The 15,333-nt window shown below is 39.6% G+C and overlaps 1 protein-coding gene and 1 long non-coding RNA gene across 5 annotated transcripts in view; both read right to left on the minus strand.

The window, feature by feature from the left end:
* Positions 1 to 1,207: 1,207 nt before the first annotated feature.
* The window catches only part of ILRUN (inflammation and lipid regulator with UBA-like and NBR1-like domains), a 117,034-nt gene continuing 102,908 nt past the window's right edge, over positions 1,208 to 15,333 (minus strand). For 2 of the 4 annotated variants that reach the window (XM_056818064.1, XM_056818067.1), the window contains exon 5: positions 1,208 to 4,755. In XM_056818064.1, coding sequence (XP_056674042.1) covers positions 4,720 to 4,755 — 36 coding nt within the window. In that variant the 3' untranslated portion in view covers positions 1,208 to 4,719. Of the gene's footprint in view, positions 4,756 to 11,558; positions 11,922 to 15,333 lie in introns of those variants that run through there. The other 2 variants (XM_056818063.1, XM_056818066.1) reach the window with 1 other exon arrangement.
* Positions 10,503 to 11,550, minus strand: LOC130457345 (uncharacterized). Its single transcript, XR_008916523.1, has 2 exons — positions 11,316 to 11,550; positions 10,503 to 10,742 (listed from the first exon to the last, which is right to left on the minus strand). It is a non-coding gene; the product is annotated as an uncharacterized LOC130457345 (long non-coding RNA).

Below are 15,333 nucleotides of genomic sequence, written 5' to 3' on the forward strand. Positions count from 1 at the left end.
TTCTTCAAATGATTTTGGATTGGCTCATGCATGGATTGTATCCTCTTTGAAGGTATGGTCCATTTTTCTGACTACAGCAGGGGTTTATTTTTTTGTCTTGTACCCCTAAGGTCTAACATCTTACCTCGAAAGTAGTAGGCACTTCATATTTGTTGAAATGAACTTACCATTCACCTGGTATCAATCATGAACTGTTTTTAATGTTAAAAGGGACAGCTCATGGCAGAGGAAAGAAATATTCAGGAATCAACGTGATGCAAAAACAAAAGGTAATTTAAAAAAGAAAACTCAGTATTGTCTTTTACTAGTTTTTGCAGTGTTTAACTTTTCATGTATTTAATGCCCTTTTTCTAACCAAAACTGCCAATTTCTTTCAGACAGTCTGATTCATCCAGGTAGTCCTCCTCTTGGCAAAATAGGTCGTATTTTCAGGGAAACAATGTTTAAAACGCTAGTTAAGCTTTCATCAGGCCAATCTACACAGAAACTTGTTCAGCACCCATCTACTACCATTCTTTAATATTGTTTCTGTGGGAAACACAAAATTCCAAATCAGGATGCAAAGAACACATCCCTTGTCTCCTACCTTCTACTTATTATGAGACAGTACGGTGCTAAGCAGCAGCTCCGCTGTGGTTACGTGGTGTGGGGAGGGGGCGTGGGAACAGTGAAACAAAAATGAACATAGACTTTATCCAGTGGGGTAGGTCTATTGATCTGTGTATCAGTAACTTAATGTTTCTGTCAGGAAGAAAGAAGATTCTCCCTGTCCAAGTATTCTCAATTAGGGAAGCAGGGCAATTGGACAGAGAGGGAAGGACTGCGTCTGGGTCCCCCCAACAAACTACACCAACTCTCCCTGCCCAACTTCAATGCCAAGAAGAGGGCTGGACTTAGAAGTAGGTACTCAGTAATTCCCCCCCCCCCCAGGTGTTTTTTTTTTAAACTATGACTACCCTTTGGAGCAGATTCTTAACCCTCTGAGGGGACAGGCAACAACAATAAAGACAGGCTGGTTTAGTTGTAGTTGTTTCCCAAAATACAGGAGAGTGAGCCCAGACTCTGAGAAAGTCCTGGGAAACCCAGCAAATGGGGATAGGAAAACACCACAGGGTTGATGGAGTGAATAAAGTTTCTGGGATGCCAAAAGATCAGTGGAAGAGTTTGATAAGCGAGTTCAATGAAACACACCAGGTTTGAACAGACATAGATTTTCTGCGTTAATTTAATCATACAAATATTCATTTATACAGTAATGAAAAGCCTCTTCACCATCTCCTCCCAGGCACTGTGAGGCCCCACCACATCATCCAACTCTCTCACTCTCTCTCTGACACATGCATCATCACCCTAACCAGAGGGGGCAGCCTGGAGCTACTGCTGCTCCCTCATGCCACCCTACTCCTATAATGACCAGAGAGAAGGAAGGAAAGCCTAGGCAGGGAACATTGTGCATTTCCAGGTGGGCCCAGCACCCTTACACTCCAGGTGTGAGGGGACAGACCAAGTCCTGGAGGTTCTGTCCCCATCACCTCCCCTTCCCTTAGGCCACATCACTGTGCCAGGACAGTCTTTCCCGGAAGGAAGCACAGATTTACTTTAGAAAAATGCCTCCAAACAACTCTTATCCCTCCTTCCCTCTAAAAGAACACAAGCATACACACCATATATACTGATCTCACCCTGAGCCCCCTCCCTGTTCCCCATTGGCCTATACAAGCTAGACCATAGGAGTTGGCACTTAAGGGGAAATACTTCCCATTTTGCAGACAGGGCAGCAAAATGTCTCCCTCCTTACCTCAATGGGCAAGACTGCCTGGCCTTACAGCTATTATGGGATGTTTCCAAACTAAGGACAGAAGGAAATGGGAGCATTCTACCAGGGAGCCAAAGGAGAAGAAAAGAAACAAAGAGGAAGTCAAGCAGCTAAAACTCACATCTGACTGGTGCCTTTGTTACCCCATGAGAGCTTGACCCACACAACACTCATTCCTTGGTCTATACTTTGAAGAGAGTTTAAGCTAAGTTGACTCCAGTGTGTGCAGGTGAAAGTTTTCACCCAAATGCAGGGAGGGGGTCAGGCCTGCCATTCACAAGGGTCCAAATGGCATCTGTTGCCAATCTCTCCCCACATTGCTATTACAATGAGTGGAACATCTCTTTCAAATACAAATCAGGCCCAAGTATGATGTAGGGAAAGACACCCTGGGAAGGGTTGCTCAGATTTTCCACCTTCAAGGCCGACAAAAGAGGAAGGAGCTAGCAGAGAATTCCTAGTTCTTGAGATATAGCCTAATCACCACCCTACCTCTGCAAAAAACAAAAACAAAAAACAAAAAGAGGAGGAAAAAAAAAGAAAAAAGGAAGATGGTAGCAGAAGCAGACATCTATGCCTTTCCCCAAAATCCCACAATTTGCTTCTTAGAATTTGGAACTCTGCTGGCTGAACTCAGCTTCATGGCCTACTAGTCATCCAGCACTTTTTCCCCTTTGCAGAGAATCAGGCACTCAGCATGTGCATAGAAAATGGTTACTGCAGTATAAACCCTACTCCCAATCCCATACTGGTCTACAATTGCCCCCTTATGACCAAGCTAGCTCCTAACATTCCCAGGGCTTCCCTAGTAGGCAAAAGGTCATCTCCTCATTATAGGACACACACACACACACACACACACACACACACACACACACACACACACACACACACACACACACTCACACACACACTCTCTCTCTCATAAGCCCCTCTCCTACAATCATGCTTTTAAAAAAACACCAGTATCAAGAGGAGGAGGAGGACCATACCTTCCAAACTATCATCCAAGCAGACACATCAAAACCTTATACATACATATGCTCAAGCACACAAAGACATACATACACACAGAGGCTACAGGACCCCCTGCAGCTGCATATCTGGTCTGGGAAGCTTAATGCCACCCTAGCAGTGGCAATGGGCAGACAATACTGCAACTGCATTTTAGATCCACTCACTGAGAGACAACATAACCCTCCTGACTTGGTTATTCACTAAGACTTTTTAGTGTGGTTTGGGGAGAAGGCTAATGGGCGTGGGGTGGGGTTGGGGGCTGGAAGAGGACTTTGCATATTCTTGTATCTTTGGCAGACAGCTGTTCTAGCCTGGTTCAAGCTTCCCACCGGGATTTTCATATCCTGCACATCCCAGAGCAAACAGGCAGCTAGGGCAATGCAGAGATTTGAGCCTGAAACAGTTGTGCAGTCAGCAGCTTGGCCCCAGCTCTGGCTGCAATCTCCCCCCACCCCCATTCCCTCCCTGCCCATTATTAACCCTAGTTCCCAGCCACTTCTGCAAAGCACCCTGCCCAGAGGACCTCTCATTTCCAGACTCATGTGGCCTCTAAGATTGAGAAGTGACTAAAGGTGGCTCTCCCCTATGGCTGATTACATTTCCGGCTCTAGTTTCAGTTTCCAGACAGCAGCAGCTCAGCCTCCACAGGCTGGCTGTGAACATATCACAAAGGAGGACTTGAGGGAAAACACAGGGAAGGAAATTTGGTGAAAACAGAGAAACATGTGACACCTTAAAACTTACAGGCTACACACACTAGCTGGTGAATTATACCAAGAAACATACACATTTTTTTTAAACCTAAGGGCACATAGCCTCTGCCCTATTATTGAAAGTCAATGCATGAAAAACCCTAAATAGCATTTTGCCTGTGGAGAAAATTTCTCTATAATAAATGTGGAAAAGCAATTTTGTTTCTCATTACAAATTTCAGAGTGCATGTGCATGCGGGTATGTGCATGTGTGTAGGGGATGCTCTCAGATAAAAAAAGCCTCCATCATTGGAGGTCTGTCCCAGAGGACTCCTCAGTTGAAATGGGAGTTTGGTCTTCAAAAAAGTTTTCTTCTAAGAGCCACAGGTCAGCTAATTCAAATGCCAAAAAGGGTAAACCAACAAGATTAAAGAGGGAAGAAGGAAAGGAAGAGCAACAATTAAATGGCCGAAGCCATTCAAAACACAAGGTCAGCGCCTGCTCTAACCTCACATTAAACAACAGATGAACACTCACTGAGATGACAAGAGGACCCCCAAAACACATATGACAGGAGCTTCCAATCAATCCCTGCTCAGAGCAAGAAGTAAAATAGCCATTCCAAAATGACACATGCTGCCCCTAGTTTTTTTTTTTAAAATGAGGTTGGTGGATAGGGAGAGAAGGGGGTGAGGTGGGAAGCAGGGGCAGGAGGGGAGGGGAGTGGGGAAGGACAACAAATAAACCAAAAATCAACTTAACATTTGCTCAGAACAACAGCCTCTCTGTAGGCAAAATAAGTTTTGTTTTAAAAAGATGGCTTTTTTCTCTCCCATTTCTAAACTTTTTTCCCCTCCCAAGCAACCTAATTACTTGTGAGATCAATACCTTATTTAAAATTAAAAAAAAAAGAAAAGAAAAAACACAACCCAACAGCTCCTCCCCCCTTCCCATAACACAGCTTGACCACGAGGATTTCTTCTCTGTAGCCTCGATCAGCATTCCTGCAATTCAGCATTCACACATGCATACGGAGTTTACTTGAAACTAGTCTGTTTGGATTCCTCTTCATCCAGGATGTGGAGTCAGAGCCAGAGGTCCATATTGTGTTGTCTGGAATCCAAAGGAACCCCTTGCCCTCCCCCCAAAGTCAGTCCTTCTTTGTAAATTTCTCTTCGAGGACGATACCCGTTTTTAAGACTGTCCGAAAGGATAAGGGCCGTGGAACCCCTAGAAAAGAGTTGGAGACAATCAGTGATTTATTTTTGACAGTGGCAAGACAGTGTTGACAAGTCAACCATCAACAGAATCAACTGCATCCGATACAATTTCCTTTGTTTCACTGTTTCAACAGCAGCTACTAACAGCCCTAGGTCACCAGAAGTCAGTTAGAAGAAACCAAGTGGAGGAAACCAAGGACTTGGAAATCAGAAGACCTAGGCTGAAGTACTAGTTCCCTCACTGTGTAGAACCTCCCTCAAAGTAGCCAGTTAACAGGATAGTCTAGTTCTTCATCTACAAGCCTGGACATGGCATATTACATATGTATAGTACCTGTTGTCACCTATCCTCAAGAAAGTTTGTCCCCAAGTCACAAACATAACATGCTTCTAACCTATGTCCCACATACAGAAATCTAATGTTTCATGGACTCATTTCCTCCATCTGCTAAGAATCAGGTTTAGTCCAATACACCAGTTAAAAGAAATGACCCAAGGGCAAAGTGTAGTCCCCCACCTTCTTCCTCCACTCTCTTAGTACTATAACTTTCATTCTACTTCTACCAGTCCATTTTAAGTTTCTAGGAACCCCAAATCCCTTTGGCCAGAAAATCTTTTCCTTAAATGTTTAGATAAACTAACTTTATTAAGGAATGTAAGCTTGCCACATAAAAAGTGTCCATAGAAACAAGTCACTAAAAGAGATATTAACCTTTTGTGGTAGCAAACTAGAAACTATGGTAAACCAATGTAACTGGACACTACTGCACCATCCAAATATGAAGAATTCAGGGATACTTAAGAAGCCTTATATGAACTGGTGCAACGTCATGGAAGCAGAACCAGGAGGGCAATTTAGAAAAAGACCATAGGGAAATGATATTGAAAGATTTCAGAATCCTCATCCAAGGAGTAATGAACTAAAAATGAAACATGCCTCCTTTTTCATAGCAAAAAGATGGTTGACTATAGTCATAGATGGAAGCATACATTCTCAGACAGAGCTAATGTGTTGATGTGCTGTGTTACTTACACTTACCAAGCCACCTTCTCAATCTGTGGGAGTGTTGGCACATTGTCCTGTATGAACCAAAGGACCATGATAACCCAAGTGTAGTGGCAGAAGCATTGCTGAGGAATATAACTCAGGAGAGTCAGTCTTGCCACTGACTGATGGGCTTAACTCCGGGAAAGTCAAATTCCCTTCTCTGAGCCTCACTTTTCACTTCTATAAAATGAGGCACTATGGCAGGGCTTCCAGATCTATGAACGGACTTCAGGAAGCCCATGAACTTGAATGGGAAAAAATGACATCTTTATTGTAACAAAATTGGTTACCTACATAACCCTATGTATTTTATTATACACATTTAAAAACATGGTTCTACAGAGTCCATCAGGCTTCAAAAAGCCTGACCAAGGGGTCCAAACCTCAAAAAAGGTTAAGGAGCTCTGACTAGAAGGATCTCTAGGGTCCCTTCTAGCTCCAACATTTTAGTGATTTTATTTTCAATTTTACAAAAATCTACCTGAACAAGGCCACAAAAGATCCAGTAACTTGATTATATTCATACCTAGAGATTAGAAAGACCAGAAAGAAGAATGAAGGGGTGGTGGAGGGGGGGGGGGGCTGGAGAGAAGAGTGACACGATATAAAGCACGATCATATCTAAAAACTAAATTTTGTTTTTGTTACCTCCATCCTCACTCCCCAATAAATAAATAAAAAAAATTCTAGTACTGAATGGCGTCAATAAACCAAAACCCGTGGGAAATATCACTTCTGGCACTCTGCAATGGACAGTTTCATCCTTCCCTACTAGCTATTCTTTAGATAATTCCAAGCAGAATTGCAATTACTAAATAAAGAGGAGAGAAAGGTTAAAGAACACTTAATATTCAAATGTTTACCTAGTCTGCTCTAAACATACCAAAAGCCCGAAGAGTTTCAGTTTAGAGAAGTATTATTATTATTATTTTTAAGAGAAGTATTATTATAGGAGGCAGCATGATATAGCAGAAACAGCACTGTACTGAGGAATCAGAAGTAAAGTGTAAGTCAGTTTATAAGTGATGGGCAAATTGCTTCCCTTTTCCAAATTATCTCCTCTGTCAAAGGAAGATGATACTTGCACTATATAGATCTCACAGAATTATTAAGTGCATGGTAATAATGGGGGGAAGGCCTCGAATTTTGAAGAAGTAAACACTGGATTGAGTTCTGACTACAATAAACTAGTTGTATGACATCTTGACCAAGTCATTTTCTCTCTGAATCTCAAGTTCTTTAAAAGACAAGGAAAATAAAATTTATACTACCCACTAAAAAGAGTTGTTGGGAGTAAAGTACTTTGTTACAATCCTTAAAGTACCATTAAGAGTATGCATTATCAGTATAGCTAACATTTGTATAGTGCTTTTGAGGATTGCAATGCATTTTAGATCTATGATCTCACTTGTTTCTCACAAGAACCCTATATCAGGCACTGTTTTTGTACCATTTTTACAGATTAAATGCCTCTCTGCCTTGGGTCACACAGCAAGGAAAAACTCCATACGGATTAAGGAAAACTTGCTATGAAGAGTACTTGATTGCTATCAAATGGTTGCTCAAGACCAAATTAAAACTTCCCAGCACATCCTCCAAACTTCAGGACATCCCCCTATGAAGCACAAACTATCCTACTCCAATCCCCATTACACACATTTGAACTGTCTAGTGTTAAAAGTCTGAGAAATACACATTTTACAGAAGAAACATAAAAGCCTCAGTCTGCTGGCAGAGGTAGCCAGAACAACATAATTTTAACATTATTTCCATACTAATGCTCTGACTCTTAGACTACTTACAACGTGGCATTTAATGAATCTATTTTATACAAGATTTCTGTGATCCTCTATTTGTTGTGGTACCTTCCTTTGTTTTCTGAGAGGTCTAATGACTACTTCCTAGACACTTAAGAGAGAGGGAGAAGGGGAAATGCTTCTAATTCCCTTTCACCAAGGGACCCTCAATAATTAATTTCAAGGGTGGAGGTGCTGCTAGTTAGTGTACCTTCTGGAGTTATGTTCCTAATCCCTTTCCACCCACCCTCTTCCCACTGCTCTTCCACAACCAAAGTTCACTTTGTATCACAAAGTATCACTTAAAGAAAAGAAACATCAGCTGTACATATGCTTGATTTAAAGCACAAGAGCTAATCATTCAAGAAGAGAAATTAAATAGATTTTTGGAGGCAGAAAGGAATGAAGGAATTTCCAAGCATAATTTGTACAGGTTGTCTCATGGCAAGAGAACCCCCCCCCCCCCAAAACTTATTAGCCTAAGTTAATGAGTAGTCCTACAATTGTTAAAACTCTCTAGCAGCTGGAGTTCAAAGGACAGGGTGTGTATTGTGGCAAACATGACTAAATGCCATAAGACAGAGCTGAAGCATAACAGAAAATGATTCTTTTTCACTGTACATTCAAACAGAGTGGATATGGAAGACCAAAGAGGAATAAGATTTCTTTGAGATCATGTTTCCCAGATGCTTATCTCTCTTGGTCTCAGCACAGTCCCTCCCACATAACAGTCATATTTCACTGATGATGATGGAATGCAAAAGGAGGAATATAGCTGGTGGCAACACCTCAGACCTGAACTCAAATACAAGACACAAGAAACAAGGGATTATTGGAATCACAAGGCCAATAATAATGCCTATTTGGAAAGTTAGTGTGGCTTACTTCTAGTTGCTCAGGAAAACATTTCAGTAAACACTTTTCATTGTCTATTTGAAATAGTAAAGGCTTGGATATAAGCATCATAAAAATTGACTCTTGTAATTCACAGCAAAAGAAGTCAATGTTATTGTGATGACCACAAGCAGAAAAATAAAATGAAGTTTCTCCCTAAAAACTAGATATGAAATTATCTTCATTCATACCCTCAAGCAAATGTCACAGAATTTCAGAATGGGAAGGGATTTCAGAGATCATCTAAATCTAACCAGCACCCAAACAAGAATCCTTTGAATAACACTGAAGTGTTTTTGCTGACATCCCAGCTTATGCTGTCTTTAAAGGAAAGAGATTATTTTCCAGGAAATGGGGAACACCATCCCAACTCCCTGTAGTGAAAACAAAGCAGAAGGCCCTACAAGCAGAGAAGCTTTCTGAGGTAGGGTTATCAGGCCCAGCTACCAGAAACTTTCATTCATGTAGGATTATGGTTCCCAATAAAAGTGTAGCCAAGTTTTCAACAATGAGGAACTCATTCTTCAAGTAGCATTCCTATTTTTCTCGATGGAGATTTCAACATCCAATGGTTGTTATATATCATATTAGTTGTAAATGGAGCCAGAGCTCTGACTCAAGATGGGAGGAAAAGGAACTCTCAAAAGCACAGATATAGTTCCCTATATATCTCAGCTGGGTCAAGGATGCTTTTCTGCTCCTCACAAGCACATGACAGGTAAACCTATCAAATGATACAGTAATCAGGTAGGCTCTCAAGCCTTCCAGATTTTACATCATAAGAAACTCAGAGGTAATTAGGATCTATTATTTAAAAGACTTTTTTGGATACAATTTAGACAAAGACACTCAAGTTCTCATCTACCTTCAACTCAAGACTCCTGAAATTAAAAACAAAAAACAACAACTTTGGAGTTCTAACTCATAGTATACGGCACTTATAAGAGCAATATTATTAAAAATAAATATACACACACACATATCTCAGACACACTATTTATACTTACAATCTTCAAAATAAATGTGTGGGTAGCCTCAGTTTCCAAGCTGCCTATGTATTACATACAAAGCCAACACATTATACTTTGGTTACCAATTATCTTGGTTTGGCACTTGAAGTACTTTGAGGGTCTGGCTAAAATACTTTGCTTTGAAATAACATCTTGAAAGAAAAACTGTAGGCTGAAAACTACTTCTGAGAGTAGCTTAAGTAGTGAACCAAGGTACTGAGGGGAGAAAGAATTAGTTCTATTAACACTAAAGCAATATTTTAGATATTATTTATTCACCAACTACTTATAGCATCACAGTACATAAGAAGTCTAGAATTAGATTTGAGATCTGGTATTTTAGTTTCATTTCCCCACACTTTGCAGTTGTGTGACCTAGAATAAGTCATTCTTTTCTAGGGTTCCTAATCTGACAAATGAGTAGTGAAAGCAGCACTGGACCTGAAGTTAATAGCACAAGCCCAGCACTGCACTTAAATTAGCTATAATGTGAATCCCTCTGAGCCTCAGTTTATCTGTACCATTTCCTCATGGGATCCTCATGAGAAAAATGCTTTGTAAATCTTAAAATGTAATAGAAATCTGAGTCATTATCATTAATCCAAAATACTACCTTCATAGGGTTTTAGTGAAGATCTAAGATAAATAAAAGATAAAAGGGCTTTGTAAACTGAATAGTGTTAGACAGATGTACAAATTTTGTCACTCAGCTTAGTGACGGCACACTTTGCATGTTTTTTGTTTCAGGATCACTCCCTAGTCCAAGATGCTAATGCTTTGCACAATGTAGTATACATTGTAGATATTTAACTATTTGCTGAAATCAAGATTGAAATTCACTGTAATTGTGAGTCATCTCTCTTTAAAGTATCTCTAGAAGCTGGATAGACCCAAAATTATTGCTAAAATAAATTAAATTACCTTGCTAGACCGTTTTTTTGTTACCCCTTTCAAGAGAATGAGCTTACTGTTGGATAAACCACCACAACACGGAAACTTCACACACCTGTCTTTATTTTGCTTTTATTTGTGATTTGATTTTAAATAAATAAAAAGGTTCACACAGGTTAATAAAGAGACAGGAGGCTTTTGCTGCATGGCTGCAAAATAACATAAATCTCCCAGTGTACACTGATGGCAGCATCAGATAACACCATGAGTCCCCTTTCTCTTCCTGATCATTTCCTGGGCCATTCCCGGTCAATGCTTCTCCAGTCTAATGCTTGTTCTTTTGTATCATTTATGTACACTGAACACAAACACAGAAGAATATGGCGTTTAGTGCTAAGTTCTACTCCAGTTCTACTAATGCAAAAATAGTGTGGCCAGGTGGTAAGGTCCTACCTCTCTATACACATCAAGACTACTATGGTTAAATTGGTGACACTTTCTCAAACCATCAGTCACTCACCAGCTAAAATAACATATGCTGAATGTTGGCACAAATGCTAGGGACAATGTCAATTTTTATACGGACAAGAATCATTTAGACAGATCTGGCTTCTTTTGTCCATTTCTCCTAAACCAGTGCTTTTCAACAAGCATGCTGAGGCATGCTGGTGGTATGCCATTAGTGGAAGAAATTTTGTAGACACTGCAGCTCTAACAAAAAAGCCACTCCAATGTGTTGGCCATGGGTGAGTGAAAGAACTAGCATGAGCACAAGTTAGCATGGCTTGGTTATGAGCACAAGCATGGGAGCATGGGCATGTTCAGTTCATGAGTCTTTTGGTGATGCCTATTACTGTGCCATAAAGCACCAAGCATGCTGCAGAATAGAGGGATTAAAAAAAAGCACTGCTATGCCATTCCTCATACTTACCGCCTACAGTAGTTCTTCTGTGGCTGCCAACTAACTTCTTCAACCCTGCTCGGGGCAGTCAGTCCCCTCGGATTCATTCATTCATGTGTTCCAGAATCCCCATGGTCAAAGGCAGCTCCCAGATTCAACTTGGACATCCCCAACCCGAAAAGGGCAGAGCAGATCCTACCTTGTGAAGAAGCCCTCCCCTACCCATTTAAATATCAAGAAAAGCACTCTAAAGAATAAAACTCAAACACTAACTTGAATGAGAACAAGTTGTTTAAAGATCTACAAGAAGACGGAGTAGGCTTCCAGCTGGGTTAGACACACCCCTTCAAGTAAAAAGTTTAGAAAAGTGCACTCTTCAAACTGTTTGGAATAATGCAAAAACAACAATAAAAAAAAACAACCAAAAAAAATGGTTCTCCAACAGTGAAGTGTGCTGGACTCCAGGTGGGATACTGGCAGAGCTCCCTGATGGCCTTTTCTCTACCCTTAGGGCAGGGGAGAACACTAGAATGGGAGTAAGAACTGGATCCAAACACCTGTAGAGTCCCGCTGGGGTGGAAACCCAATGGAGAGGATCTAGTCTGAAGGTCTGTTGGCCGGTGGAGATCCAAGTTCCTGGTGATATAAACAAACTGACATTGGTGCAAGGAAGAAGTCTGAATTCAAATAAGGATTTCTGGTAAGGAGTAAGCTGAGATTTTGGACACTCCCCTCCACCCTCTCTCCCCAAGTCCCACAAACTTAGATGAACTTCTATTCAGCTCTGTGCAGTAGTCTCTAAATTCTACTTACTCCTTTTCCCAGAACATGTAATTCTTTCACCCACCATGCTGACGTTAGGTATGAAGAAAATGAAAGAAAAAAATAAAACAAAAAACCTCCAAGACTGATTACATCTTATTTTCAAATTGTGCCTCAATTAAAAAATAATCAATGGTTTTCCATTTCTTTTCACATACAATCCACTTTTCTACTTAATGGTCATGACCCTCCTAACTGCCTCTCCCACTCTACCTACCTATACTTCAGGTCTGGCTCTTTATCCACTGAGCCAACTACCTGCCCTACCCTGTTATTCTAATCAAGTGTTATCTTTTCATTGTTCCACATATTCATTTCTTACCTCTCCTAAGAGTTCCCCTCTGATCTGAATCCTTCATACTTCTTCAAGCCCATCTCTACTAAATCTTCTCTGACTATTCTAGGCCTCAGTTTCCTGATCTCAAAATTGAGGGGGCTGGATCAGATCTAATGGTGCATTAGTTATTAGTGTTGGCTACATAGGAACTTATTTAAAAATTACAAATACTGATTGATCCAAACCTGTTAGCTGTTGCTTACACAGTGGTGGCAGGGAAACAAGCCATACTAGTTCATTTATGCTAATTTATTAGGCAAAACTTTTAGAGGGCTACAACCTGGGCTCAAGTAGTCCAGTAAAAGGCAATATTAAACTTCCCCATTATATTCTAAGATTCTGTACTCTCACCTTCATCGATCCCTCTTTTCTCTGAATTCTACAGCCCATAACTTACAATGTACAAGCACTTAATTATATATTCTCATATAGTTCATTATCCTTCAAGTATATTAGCTTTAGTTTTCCAACCATTCTTTGAGGAAAGGCTACTTCATGAATTCCTCATTGTGCTTACTTAGCATAGTGATAAACATAGCTGATACTTTTAAATACTTATTGATACCAGAGTAGTATATATGAATGTGGAGTGAAATAACTGACCCCCAGGAGATGAAATGGCAGCAAAAACACAAGATATTCCTGCTGGAACATGACCAAATTTTTGGAAAGGGTTTTTGATGGAGAACAATGCAAGATTTTATATTTTCTAGTAGGCTTGAAATAATAATATAACAACAGCCATAAATGGACTGAAATCAGAACAGAGCTATTGTTAACTAAACAAGCAATAAAATTATCGGGAACTTGGAAAATATGTAAACTTGTTTTTGAAGGTTGAAACTATTTTTTAAACCTTATTATTTTTCAATTTCTACTAGGATTTAATTGGCATTATTTGTATGGTATGGTAAAAGAAAGGGTTCCCTCCTCTTCCCTCTCCAGCCTTCCAAAACAGCTCAGTATTCATAAAAAAAAACAAAAAACTTCCTTTTAACTTGTTAGCAGGTACATGCAGGATCTGGGCTGCCTGAATAATATTCAAAGTTCAAAAGTAAACAAAATGGAGCTAGATGGTTTCATTGCCACTATAAATAAATGAAACATTCTTATTAAATGAAGAAAAAAATCAGTTCTTGGACATAACTTTAATCTCCAGTCTTTCTACTTTCTAATGTGTTATAAATAAGAGACATGTTTTTAAGCACAGATTGTTTGATTAATTTATTTATGACCTTTGCCAATTCAAACACAGGAAAAAATTGTGAAAATTTAACTAATAGTCCAAGTTATAAAAAATTACTTTCGTGATCCACATCAAGCAAAACTAGCAAACCCCTCCTAAGTCCAGAATGTTCATGTTTTTAATCTGCCTTAACCCATGGCAGGTTCCTCAGTCAGCCTGTCTTGCATCCTTCTCAGCCACAAATCCTCTTGGAGTATTTGACAAGGAAAAAAGAGGCATATATCCACACCATAATTAAGAACGTATGGCTACTTTTTTTTTTTTACAACTTACCTTGGTGTTAGACATCAAAGAACACATAATGGTACATCTAGTATAGCAGAACTATAATTACAAGTAAGGAGACCCAGGCTGGCATCCTGGGTTCATCACAGATTTATGAATGATCTTTTGGGCAAGACACAGCCTCAGTCTCATTTTTTTTTTCATCTGTCAAACAAACACCTGCACATTTCAGCAGGATATTCTTCAGATCAAATGAAAATACGTGTAGAAGGACTTTCACAGTAAAAAGGACTACATGACGACAAGAATTATTTCTATGTATGTGTCTTCTGTTGATTCCCATAGGAAGATAAGAATTTCAGACAACCAGTATTAATACATGATTTTCTACTTTTCCTTAAACCCTATGGAAAGTATTTATATTGGGTGGTTTATTTTTCCCTCTATTAAAAAAAAATTAAACCTCAATGGCTTGAAAATCTTGAGGTACCCCTTCAGAATATGTGACCCATTCTGCCCATAGCAACAGACCATGTAACAGTAGATGCCAGTGGGCTCTTTTCTTAAATGCCTGCAAGACTTTGAATGACTACCTGGCAAGTCTTAACTTAGTGGCCCTTAGGACTACAAGCTATCTACAGATGTGAATGCAAGCAGCATTAAAACAGAAGCAGGTAAGCAAGAACCTAATCATGGCCAGAAATGAACTCTCCAGGAAGGAGGTTCCAAAGCAGAAGTTCTTGACCTTATTTATATCGTGGATCCCTTTGGCAGTTTGGTGAAAATCTCTTCTTAAAAATAATGTTTTAAAATGCATAAAATAAAAATACTTAGGACTGCAAAGGGAATAAGGTATACAGAAATACAGCTATCAAAATATTCAAAAACAAGTTCATGGAACCCTGGTTAAGAATCCTTGCTATAGAGAAATAAATAGAGCTGAATGCACTATTTCTTGTTCTAAGATGGAAGACCTAGGTGTTGTTTGTTTTTTTTTGAGGAAACGATCTTCCAAAAAAAATGACAACTCTAAGAACAAACCATTACCAAGTTGCACTAAAGTGATTTCTAATTCTGAAATGCCACAAAACACATTCAAAAGAAATTTAAAATCATTATTGAAGGACAACTAAAGCCCAAACACTATACATCTTAATAATAATATAATAATCAGGAAGTAAAAACACACAGAATTTATTTTGAGAGGTATATATGTGTGTTCACCCACTGCTGCCATAAGAGACTAAGATCTAAGTGTTACCTATAATACACTAAACTCAAGAAACAATGAAGCTTTATGAAGATCCATTACTTCTTTGGAGAATGGGAGACCGAGAAAAATGGACTTCAGCTGAATTTGCTACAGCTGTCAAAGGTCTGGCACCAAGGAAACAACACAATTCTAAGCATCACAACTG

Source organism: Monodelphis domestica, chromosome 2 (genome assembly GCF_027887165.1).
Source record: "Monodelphis domestica isolate mMonDom1 chromosome 2, mMonDom1.pri, whole genome shotgun sequence".
In the NCBI taxonomy this organism is placed as follows: Eukaryota; Metazoa; Chordata; class Mammalia; order Didelphimorphia; family Didelphidae; genus Monodelphis; species Monodelphis domestica.